This window comes from Crocodylus siamensis, chromosome 2, assembly GCF_052110815.1.
Source record: "Crocodylus siamensis isolate JL-2025a chromosome 2, ASM5211081v1, whole genome shotgun sequence".
Classification (NCBI taxonomy): Eukaryota; Metazoa; Chordata; order Crocodylia; family Crocodylidae; genus Crocodylus; species Crocodylus siamensis.
Genome location: NC_143396.1, coordinates 220,507,161 through 220,519,599, shown reverse-complemented (window position 1 = coordinate 220,519,599; position 12,439 = coordinate 220,507,161). Strand labels below are relative to the sequence as shown.

The 12,439-nt window shown below is 41.6% G+C and overlaps 1 protein-coding gene across 21 annotated transcripts in view; it reads right to left on the bottom strand.

The window, feature by feature from the left end:
* Positions 1-12,439, bottom strand: part of MADD (MAP kinase activating death domain) — a 115,781-nt gene that overhangs the window by 58,568 nt on the left and 44,774 nt on the right. For 7 of the 21 annotated variants that reach the window (XM_090033122.1, XM_090033105.1, XM_090033110.1 and 4 more), the window contains 9 exons: positions 11,746-11,939; positions 10,486-10,766; positions 9,718-9,860; positions 8,243-8,344; positions 7,389-7,427; positions 6,338-6,397; positions 5,789-5,891; positions 4,291-4,477; positions 3,935-4,085 (listed from right to left, as the gene is read on the bottom strand). In XM_090033122.1, the coding sequence (XP_089889248.1) occupies positions 3,935-4,085; positions 4,291-4,477; positions 5,789-5,891; positions 6,338-6,397; positions 7,389-7,427; positions 8,243-8,344; positions 9,718-9,860; positions 10,486-10,766; positions 11,746-11,939 (1,260 nt within the window). The remainder of the gene's footprint in view (positions 1-3,934; positions 4,086-4,290; positions 4,478-5,788; positions 5,892-6,337; positions 6,398-7,388; positions 7,428-8,242; positions 8,345-9,717; positions 9,861-10,485; positions 10,767-11,745; positions 11,940-12,439) is intronic. The other 14 variants (XM_090033108.1, XM_090033115.1, XM_090033113.1 and 11 more) reach the window with 4 other exon arrangements.

Here is a 12,439-nt window from a genome sequence, read left to right as displayed (position 1 = left end):
TAAGGAAAGTTATGCCTTAGAAAGCAAGAAATGTAGTGATAAACTGAATTGCCAGAAGTCAAGATTAGTCAGACCTTGCAAAGGAAATTTAAAAGAGAAAAGAATTATTTACAGCCATGTAAATGAGAGAGAGAGAATGCAAAATAAGTGGCTCTGCTAAAAAATGAGAATGAGCTAGTTAGAGCTCCAAAATTAAACTAATACTTTGCTTCAGTTTTCAACAAGGAAGCAGATGTAAGCACAAGGGTATAGGCAGAATAACTGTAGAAATGAGTCTTAAGGAAATGGAAATGACCAAAACCAAGCTAAGTACTTAATACATTCAAGTCCAGGGAATCAGAAAACCTCCACTGCAGACTACTAAACGACCTTTAACAGCTTCAGTAATAAGGATGCCCAATAAGTCTATCATTCTGGTTCTTGCATTATATAAAGCAGGAAATTATAGGGATTTCAAAAAAAGATAAGAACATAACTAGAGAAGAAACAAATTTTGCTGAAAAAGAACTACTGTCTAGAAGAAGGTTACCAGTTAAATTATTCAAGGGGGAACCTTGGGAGCTCTCAGTATATATTTTCTTAGCAACCTCAGCACAAAAAGAAGAGCATACTAATAATATTTGCTAATAATACAAAAAGTTTGGAGTTACAGTTGAAAGAGAAGGGTTAGAATATCATATAGAAAGAAGCAGATGGCCCTGATGACTTGTATAACAGAAATCGGATGAAGTTTAATATTACAAAGTACAAGACCATGCTCTTTGAGAGTAATGTCTTATAAGAGAAGCTACCATAATAAGTTAAGAGTTCATCATTTGGAAACAATGGAGAGAGAGCTCCAGGTGCAACAAATGACCACAACATGACTGAGCACCTTTATGTGATACAAGAATGAAAAACAATGCATCAGACAAGATTTTTCTAGTAGAGAGAAGCATTTGTACCCTTGTAGAAAGCACTGGGGAGATTTCATCTGGAATATTAAGTACAGTTCTGATCCCCCTGTTCAAGATGAATCTGAACTGAAACAGGTGCAGAGAAGGGTTATGAGAATGATCAGGGGACTGGACAGCCTACTTTACAAAAGAAGACCTTGTAACATAAACAAAGCATGAATAAATTTAGCCTGGAAATGAGAAGACAAATTTCAAAGAATTAGAGCAGTGAGGTTCTGAAGCAACCTTCCACCAGGAGCAGTGGAGCTTCATTATTTTGTGAAAGCGAGTATATAACATAGCTGCCCAAGTACAGGGGACCGCATTTGGTGACTTAGGAAGTCCCTTCTCAGTCATCTATTCCTTCTTTTAGGTTTCAGTGATAAGTCACTGAGGTTAGCATGGACAATTCATGGCTCTCAGAGCTGTGGTCCTATGCTGTTTGCAGATAAGAAAACAATACTGAACTAGATATACTTTGTTTACGTGTTCAAGGTTTTCTTCATAATCATAAGATTTGAAACTGTTGGGTATATTTTTTAAATTAAAGCTTAACTGCAAGAATATATTTCCATGACAAATGATGGAGTTGGTGCCAGTCATGGAGTACAGGAGACGTTTTGGCAGTGATTAAATGAGAACAATCTCCCTGGTTATATTACATCAGTCTGCAACCTTTAAGACCTCTGCCTGAGAGGTGTTGTCTCACTTGTACCTTGGTGGAGTTGGTAGAGGAAAGGCTTCTAGGGATTCTGCTCCTTCCATTAAAACATGTGATAGTGATGATGTACTTACTTTCCCCATAAAAGATTTATCGATTTGAATTCTTCTTTTCATTAATGTTTTAAATTATCTAAAGGTGGCAGAAAGAACGTGTTTACAAGTTAAAATGGCATGTAAGTTAGTTATTAAAGAAAGGAAGCTCTGAAGAAAGTAAAAAAAAAAAGTAAATTGAATTTCTCTCAGCTAAAAGAAGTTTGTTCCTTCAAACAGAGACTCTTCCAGGCTTTTGCTGAATTAGATTCAATATACACACTGTTATCTGCTGATATAATATGAAAGGATGTGCTCCTATTTCTTTTTAATTGGAGAAAACTGGCACTATATTTGATCACTGAGTTTCTGCCTCAGTGACCAGGACTCAAGTATTTACCATCACGCTGTACAGACAGTACTCTGTCCTGACCCCACTGATCTGCTCAGACAAGAAAAAAGGAAACTAAACAGTGTTACCACCTGCATATCAAGCAGTTCATGGGATGTAAAGGGATGCAAAACTAAGATTCCTATCACCAAGTTTTCCCTCCCTTTTTAATACTCTCTATCTCCCTCTGTCCAAGAAATGCCCAGCTTAGCCAACCAAGACTGGTTTAATCTTACTATGTTTTATGGTGACCAGGAAGGTGAAGCAAAGGCAATACTGTGCAGCCCAAACTGCAATGAGAGATTTGCTTCTGAACAGATCAGCCTGAACAAAGAAAACACAATTTGCCACACATTTCCCAGAGTTAGGTGAATAAAGTCAGTCCCAGCATGGCAAACGACATAATGATTCATTTGACATTACTGGTTATCTTCCAGCAACTGAACTTTAACTATCCAATGCAGAAACTGCATTTTCTGACCTTTTCCTCTTTCCTTTTTATGTACACATTTCTTATTTTAGCACAAAACTAAAGATCTAAAACACAGCAGCTAAAACAAGCTCTTTTTTTCCAATTAGGACTTTTAACCCCACCTGAGAATAGAGTCAAATACAGTTTTCTGTTGGAAAAAAGTATGTGTGAAAAGACAAGAAGGGAAAGATAAGTTGATTAACCTTTCAGGTTTTTTGTGCTTTGCTTTTATTTTCTTCGCTTACATTTAATTAAATGTTTACAAGTTGTTCTTTGTTTGGGGAAGTTATATATAAAACAAAGGTCCTGAAACACAAGTTAAAACCTAAATTTCTGTTAACAATGTGGTCATAAAACAGTAGAAAATAGGATAAATGTTCTAAATTTGCTATCTACACTGAGACAGGATGCAGCAAAATCTGATTTTATTCCCTAACTTGTTCAGTGTTGCCTGCAATGCCACCAACAGAGGCCACCACTAAATACAGTCACCTTTCCATAAAGGTAAATTCTGTTTATGCTTTTTTAGAGCTTAACTGGGCCTTGGACCCAATAAAGGAGAAAGGTTAGTCTAGAAGAGTAGAAACATATTATACCCACTCTTTCACCTAGAATGTAATGCTACTTTCCCCACTTCCTCCCCAATATGGCACAGCTGCAGGGAACTGATTAGATAGTACTAATTTGTTGTGATTTTTCACACATGGTATTTGTGTGGTATTTCCTCTTGGACAAAGGTTTTCCCTTTGTTATCCAGGTGTTTTCACCTCCAGTCAGGATTGCTGTAATATGTCTATTTGACTAGCCTCTGCAATTTTCTGCTGATGCTGAACATAGTTCCCCACGACAGACATATCAGTGTGAAGATATTGCCATTACCTTTACATTTTCTACACATGGCACTGACTACTTGCTCTGTTCCAGGTGTGCTTTGAAGTGTTCATTAGAATCTTCAAAAGGCCAATATATATACTTGAAACCCTAATTAGCAGCCCTATGACTCCTATGCCCAGCCATTACAGCTGTGGTCCTGAACTCAGCTTTCCGAGGCTATGCAGAGAACATTCTCATCTGAAGGCTTTAAGAAATCCCACTTCATTGTTGTCTGAGATGCTTTGCCTCTGAGAGCTATATTCTTTAGATTGTGTTGTACAGATTGTGTTTTCAGTTACAATTTGGGTTGGGCATGTTGTTTCAGACCACTCAGTACCTTAAGCATATTTGAGCTCTGTGTTTTTATGAATTAGGATGCAGCACCTATATATCTTAAGGATGGTACGAAAATAGCCATGAATTTATATACAGAAGCCAGAAAGTATCTAGCTCCCCAAAAGTTACCTTACATGCTCCACTATAGGACAGTGTTGTATCTATGTCTCTTACCTTTGTTATAGTAGTGGGTATGGGCTATCTCCAACAGGCCAAAGACACTGGCCATGCCACCCAGGCCAGCATTTGCATATGAGTGTTCCAGGCTTGATACAGTGCATTTGAGCAAATCCAGCATCCCTTTGTAAACCTTGCGGCTGATTTCCTGTAATACGAGAGGGTACCTCAGAAATGAGAAATCCATCCCAGCACATATAAGCTATGCTGGGATCCAACTATCTTTGGCTTCTAAACTATTTTCTATTAACAGAGTTTAGGAGATAATTTATGATATCGCCTTTCAACACTCCCTACAGACCAAAGCTGGGCACAAGACCAGTTTGAGTAACACAGGGGGAACGAGCACTGACCACATCCTGGATGACATCCTGCCGAGCATCCTCCTCTGACTGGATAGTGCGATTCAGTTTGCTCAGCACAAAGACGCGGAGCTGCTCGCTCTCTAGCAGACGTCGGACTCTTTTCATGTTCAGCCAGCCTACACCCTGCGCATCAAGAACATTGTGCACCACCTCCTTCAGGAATTGCTGATTCTCACTGCAGGATGGAAAGAGGGGAATAACAAGCACAAGGTAACTAGTTCCTCTGTACACAGAGTTTGAAGACCTAAGATATGACCTGGCCAGGACAACTGCACGGACGTATCCATACCAAAACTGCATTTATGAGGGGAGTATCTAAATCCAGTTCATTGTACTACTAACATAATTTCATCTATCCTAACCCATGTTTTACAGAAGCTGATCTCATCAAACTGCTCTAACTCAAAATATTCCTAGCTCCCCAGTGCAATTGGGCTAGGCTACTACTGCAGTATCTAACCTAATGCAGCTGCATCTTAACCAGGAGCAGAAAGGAAAGAGACTAGTGAATTTATCATGGTGTTTTCCTCCCCTGTCCCTTGTCCCCCCCATGCCTACGCCTGCCCTAGCCCCCCCTCACCTGTGCCTGCCCTCCAGTCCCTGCTCTCCCCTGCAGCCTGCCCCCAATGCCCTGCTTTCTACATCCCCCTGCCAGTGCTCACCGCTTACAGCCTGCCCTCCACCTCCTTCTCCCCAGTGCAGCTGACCCCCCTGTGCCTGGCCTCTGCACCGTCTTCCCACCCTCCCCTCTTACTTTCTGCTGCAGCTCTGATCCTCCAGGGCATTGAGCAGCAGCAGTACCCTGGCCCTGCTCTAGTCCAGCCTGGCCCAGCCCAGCTAAGAAGTGGTGACAGCTCCTGGCCAGGGCAGGTAGGGGCTGCAGGGACCGGAGCTGGAGCAGAAGGTAAGGTGGGGAAGGGGAGGTGGAAGCTTGATGGGGAGAGGCTACAGGTCCCCCCACACCTCATGGTCCCCCCCATATTCTCCCTGCTGCATACCTCCTCCCCTGATAAACAAGCATTTCCAGCAGGGGCAGGCAATGGCTCAGCTCTGCTTCAGGTCCAAGTTGAGGACCAAACCTGGAGCCAAGCCAGTGTTTGCCCTGGGCTGTACTCAAATCCAAGATGAGGCCTCCCTCCACCCCGGTGTGGCTGGGGATAAGGGGGGAAACTCTTCTTGGATCTGAGTAAATATGGTAATTCAAGACCAAGAGTCTTCTAAGAACCCAGACTGCAGGAAGAGACCCTTCAGAGCACAAAGTTACATAGATTTGAGCACAAATTCTAAGGCTGCCAATACCTTCAAATTTTGGGGGTAAAAGCATCCTCTGAAAACGTAAGACCAGGAAGAACACACACCTTGCCAAAAAGGCCAACACCAAAGTCACCATCTTCAACAGAAAATATAAACAACCATTTCCACAGGGGATCAGGGAACTTCCCTACCAGCAATGTGTATGCAAATAAGGTTTTAGTGCAACTTTTACCTGGAATTACTGGTTCGTCCCTGAGGTGATGGAGATTCCCTCTTCACTGTTGGACTGTGCTTAATAACTGATGATTTCTGATCCACCAGGGCCCGCCTATTCCCTAGTTATAGGATGAAAGAATAGTTATCAAAAAGGGAATCTGTGCCCATAGTAGTAACAAGAGACACTAAAGTTGGCTAACACTCCAATTAAATAACAGATAACAGACTTTGAACAAAATGGGAACTCAAAAAGCAGAAGCAAATACCATATTCTAGCATCACACATCGGCAGAAAACAGTAATGGGAACAATGCAGAAAGAGAAGAGAAGATCATAATGGGAGCAGGAGGTGAAGGGCAGGTGAAGCTTGGCTGCTCTGCATGCAGTTCTACAAGAACTATCTTCAGATTAGAGACACTATGTGTAAAAGCACAATGCATGGAGGGGTGGGCTAGTATAGATTATGTGACACTGGTTACCCAGTGAGAAAGGTAGCCCAAAAGGCAGGCACAGAGGATGCTGGGAGTTGTTACATCATGCACAGCTCATGCTGTAGGGAACCCACCTTCACTGCTTACTGGGCCAGCTTCAGTAATAATCTCCATTATAGTATTTAACCCAAATACTGGGACACAAAATACACAATTAGTACTGTACTACAAAGTCACCACCCCTCCACCAAAAATCCAAGGCAGGTTCCAGATTCCTCCCAGCCCCACCTCAGAACAAAACCCAATGACAATTGAGTAGAAAGGATGCTTGATGGCCCAGAGATAGCAGGGGTGGGCATATTTAAATAAAAGACTGGCCTTGCCCTGAAATTTGGTACCTGGGAACCAATGTATTGCACCTTCCATTCAAAAAACACCTGCAGCACTGAGAACGTGAATGGATGTGCATGGAACAAAAATTAAAAAAGGATGGAAAAAATTCATAAAATAGCAATGAAATGGAGTTTACAGAGAAACAATCCCCAGCATCATCTCCCTTCACAGAGTTACAAATGCAAAGTACCACATACACTTGGGAAGAGCAAGAGTTACACAGCTATTTTAAATCTGTATAGAGACACAAAGACATTTAGAAAACATCTGGTATGTAAGTGGACCTACCAAGGCCAGCATGCACATACAACACACACATACCTCTATATGTACACAGAACAGACTGCTGTTAAGAGAAAGCCCAGACTCATTTCCTGACATTCACATTAAAAAACCCTGCAGTTAGAGATGTCAAGAAAAGAAGGGAAAAAACTGCTGGAGATGAGAGGTAAAGCATGAATATGAAATGGGAAAACCCATCACTGTTTTCTTCCAATGTGTGGAATCAACAACAAAATTAACTAAAACAATACTACTGTAAAATGCCCACACTAACACAGCTGTGCTTCCTACCCTGCACAACTGGAAATGGGAATACACCAATTAGTAGGAGATGCCCAGAAAAGAATTGTGCAACATCTTTCCTAATATTTTCACCAAACCAAACCTGGTCTTCTCATTTTACACCCAGGGAAGGAATATTCATTTCAAAATCAAAGTCCAAAGTCAAAACACAAAACCCAACTTTTGGCCTTTGTTACAAGGTCAAAGTTCAGCAAACATCATACCAACCTTCATCCACATCCCTTCCCACTTCCAGATTAAAGTAATCTTTACCGATGAAAATGATGAGGAGGAAAAAAATAAATAAAATCAACGTATTAAAACATAACAGTAGATTCTAGTAATATAGAAGAACCAAAAAAAAACCCAAACAAAGCCTTACTCTAACTTGGCAACTGAAAAAGTCTCAATGCAAAAATAATAACAAGCCAAATAATTTCCATTATCATAACTACCTCTAGGTTAGACTGTACTGGGTAATGCCCTCATGTACCAGGGTCATTTCTCCAGACTCCACTCCGTATTGCTTTGTAGCACTACAAAGGAGAAAGCAGTGCTCTGCTTAAAGAAGCTATTACACACAGGCTTAGGGACAAACCTTCATTCCCAAATGAGTGCTACTGTAGTAATATTTTACCTCTCTTCAGGAGAATTTCCATCTGGCAGGCTGAAAATATTAATTAAGCCTGAATCTGCATGGGAAATAGGTATTTTCCTAATTGTACAGAGGGAAACTGAGGCAGTTCAGAACAGACTTTCCCAAAGTCCAAGGAAGTAAGCAGAACACACCCTAGAATCCTGCTGTCTGTCATGCTAAGTGCTGAAGTGTGTGTATTCTGTATGTTCAAGTGAACTAATGGAAGATACAGAAGACTCTCTCCTTCCTCATAAACACCCCAGTGCTGGAAAGAAAACCTACTGCCGTGTCAAAAGCCTATCCAAGATGAACACTGACCCAAGTCCCCAGAAAGCCATTCACTGTCCCCACCCCCAGAATGATTTTTTGGGGTCAAGTCCTTGAACTGTTTGGCAGCCTGACAAACTTCAAAAGGCAGCAGCTGGCAAGGGGAAGGAGTGGTTACCTTTCAGGCTGGGGAAGGGAGTGTTTTTGTCTCTCCCAGCTTTGGTTGGTAAAGCTAAATTGGATAAACTGAAACTTGTGCTGTGGTTCCGGTAGAGGCTGCCTACAACAGAAGAATAAAGACAATTAAATGTCTATGCTCAATGCACACACACAATTAACTCACTCTACCTACAATTCACCTTCTTATTCAGTTACATTCTGTATTCCTTTGTGCCCCTGAAAGACCAATATTAGCCCAATGAAATATTTTTCTACGAGTAATCGGATTTTTTAAGAGTTTAAAAATCTTATCTAGGTTTTCATACCATGTTTCACTAGTATGGGATCAGAGCATCCCAAGGGTGCTGCAGACCATCTGGTGATATCCCATATTCTCTCCTCCAAGTCATAAGATTAAGTCTTTTGTATTTTCAGATTAACTCTTCCTTGGGGGTGAATGAACTAGCATCAGATGAGGAAACAGAATTCTTAAAAATCTTCAAGTCATGCAAGCTCAAACTAAGAATTATGGACAGGGCCTTGTGCACCCAAGACTGAAGAATTTGCCAAAATAACCATTTTTGACACAGAATTATACTCCACAATCTGAGCTTTCTATGATAAAGAGAAAAGTTTTCTAGCACTTTTGGTTGTGCTGAAAATCTTTAAGAACATGTTTGAATGCAACTAATGCAGTCATCTGCCCAAGTCTAACAGATAGCCTGAAATCATTCCTCTCAGATAAAAAGGGCAGCTAACCCTGAAAGCACCATGCTACAGCAAATCATTTCCGAGAAACATGTAGTTAACACCTTTACCCCACTAGCCAAAGTCCCTCTCTTAAGTTTGGGCCAAGCACCAAAAGTCCCAGCTGCATTCCTGACCTGCTCCTACATGAAAACATCTGTAATCGTTGTCAGTATATTCCACTGCACGTTAACAGAAAAACTGCAACTGTGAAAAATTCAGGTAAAGAATCTGAATGTAACATCTGAACAAGCAAAAAGGGCCATTGAATCTATTACACTCTCATGTTGAAATAATTAAATATATCACTTTTTTAATTTAAACTAAGCTGCTACAGAATTTCCAGTCTGTACATCAGCGCAGCACAAAGTCCAAGGGTCTTAATATAGAATTAGGCCCAACTTACTGAAAAAACCATGAAGTATCTTCAGTCACAGGTCCTGTGACTCCCAGAGTTATCTCTGGTAGAGCTGATGAAAGCTTTAAAGTTCAGCTGTCCTCCTCGAGAATCATAAAGGTGCTCTTCACCGGAGGTGTGACAGGGCAGTAGCAGCACACAGAGCAGTGGTGGCTGTTATTTTTGCCCCTTGTTTCCCCAAGTCAATGCTGGGGGATGCTGCATCAGTTGCCCTCCCTTACTTAAGTTACTGCTCTTCTCCTTGTTCTCACACCCTATTCCATGCCCCTCTCCAAATGACACTGAAGTACAATCATTAACATTGGTTTAGGGGATGCAACAATACATACTGGCAAAAGACATGATGCCGCCCCCAAAACCTTCACTGCTGTTGTTGGAGATAGTGGAATTTGGGGAGCTAGCCCGAGAGTCTGACTCCGCATCAGAGTCATTGGCCAGTTTTAAACTGTTGGGACGCAGTGGCTTCTGAGACCTTAAAAAACAAAGGTAGAGATGTTATTCATGGCCTTTCACAGACTTTCAGTAGCATCCCCTCCCCTTGTCCCTTTTCCTTCTATAGAAGATTTTTTCTTTCTGCCAGTCTTTTCCTAGCATCTGACAACATAGGTTTTTGCCAGCTAAAACTCATGCGTCACTAAAACATTATCTCAGGTACCACCCTGCCTTGCCTTCTGCCAAAGCACAACAATGTTACCATGAAAGGATTAAAGACAAGCAAGATAAGGTATCATTGTTCAAGCTTCCATTATTTTCCACGACCTCTGAACTCTTTATGTTTTTATAAATTCACCCACCATTGTGGCATCCAATCACCCTGCATGTTGTTTCACAGGAGCCAGGATTCATACTGGCAGTTCCTTGGAGACTTCTAGGAACCAGGCACTGCCAGCAGGTGACACCTCCAGCACTTTTTGAAGTCAATAATCCTGTCAGTCCCCCAAATTTAAACAAAAATAAGCCTAAAAAAGGTACTGGCATTTGTGAACTGCAGCTACTGAGCACCAATTGGAGGAGAACATTAAGATATCTGAGCTATAGAAGATTTCTGAGTAAAAAGTTAAGCACCAAAGCATTTTAATTAGCAAATTGAATCTCACCGGTTCCCATTAAGATTCTGGTTGAATCTTGGAGTGTAGCTCTCCTCCTGTTCTTCCTCCTCCTCCTCCGTAGGGAAGCCATACTGTGGTTCAAAATATGGATTGTCATATTCTCGCTTTTTCACCACTCCATCTGTATAGCTCAGGCTACCAGCAGGGCTTTCATTCTCACGGCGTTCCAGGTTTATCTTGGGAAAATTCGGTTGCAGTGGCAAGGTGGGAAGGTGGTTTGAAAATCCAGCAACCATCTTCTCCTCCATTTCTGCTGAATCTGCCGACTCCTGTGGACCAATCAAGTCACCAATTTGTTTACCAATTTTATTTCCTGCTCTTTCTTAGAGTACTATAGACTCAGGAGTCCTTCCCCCCTCTTCCATGGAAAGTCAGATCTTTTTAGAGTAAGGGGAAAAAAAGCTCTCAGTCTTTCCCTGGATCAGCATTGTCACCACTCTGTTGTGTCTCTCTCCCCTCCCCAAGCTGAAAAACTCAAGAGTTGCACATGTGTAAAACCAGTTACTAATTTCAGGGGGACTGTTCCAGGGTTACGTAGAGGGACACTTTTACAACCTTACTTTTATGTCTTATTAATAAGAAATCAATCCGACTGCACCACAAGGTTATTAAAAGTTTTGCAGTTGTCCCTTGATCCTCAGACTCACTATTTCCCAGACACGCTCCCAGTTTGTATCCACAGTTCCACCCCCTCACTGGGAGGAAAAAGCTATACCATTTATGTGAATTCACTCTGTGCCTGTAACGCTTCCTGCAACAGCCCTTCCAACTCACAGAAGTGAACTCCAGGATATTTGGCACTTCCACTGTCTACAGATCTGATCAGATTTTAATTTTCAAAGCCTTCCAGACCCCTGAAATAGCTTCATTCAGTACAAACCCACCCCTCAATTATTTTGAGGTTTTTTGGGTTTGTTTTTTTTAATAATCAGATTATTAAAGATCTCATTGGTATTTGACTAGCAAATACAAGTACATAAGCTGTCCAATGCGGATTATTCATCAAACTACTCCCATTAGGGTACATGCTCTAGTGTACCAAAAAAAAAATCTTTTCCTTGTAACATACAGTGCCTGGCCTTATCAAAGAAGAGGATGGAAACTTCACCTACTCACAGCACATCTAGCAGGAGTCATCCCTCACCCCTACACAGAAAGGACTATGATCCCATTCCTATATTCTTTCCTCCTCCAGATTCTAACCCTTTGGGTGCCTCAGCTTAGGAGTGTAATGGTCCTATCACACACATGATTCACCCCATGGATGACTGTGCTGGGGCTGCTACTGGCTGTAGTGCTGGAACTTGAGCGAGGCTGATTGTTGTCCTGGGAGTTCTCACTGTCCAGGGCCTGTTCATCTAGATCTCCTGAATACTCCTGGAAGTCATCAAACTCCACTTCACTAGCATCACCAAGAGCTGCATGTGTCAGGGGATCAACATCTGGAAACAGAAAATGGCATTAAAGACCATTCACAACTCCAACCTCTTGCCCATCAGGCTGAGTCACTGACAGAGAAAGGCTGCTTAGTATTTTACTGTAAAACATGACAAAACTACGTAAGGCTTCTTCAAAACCAAAAATATATATATTTCTGGTGACTTCACTAGAACTCATAAAGAATTAATTTTTGTCTCCCTACCAGAAGTGGTTCCTTCAAACCATGACTTATTGATGACTGGGAGTTGAGATGCTTATACTACTATTACCCATGCTGTACCTCTTTTGTGGATGACAGACTTTAGCTTCCAGAACTCTCAAACCAGCTGCATTCACCAATAACAAATCCCTGCCATCCTTTTCCTACTGTCCTTTCAGAGCATTGTTTGCAGAAAGGGGAAAAAGGTTTTTCTCCTGAAGGTGCCTGAAGGGCAGACCATAACTTTCCTGCTTCTCATTCTCATTAAGTGACTCAGAAGAAGCATCTCTCCCAAAACAAAGG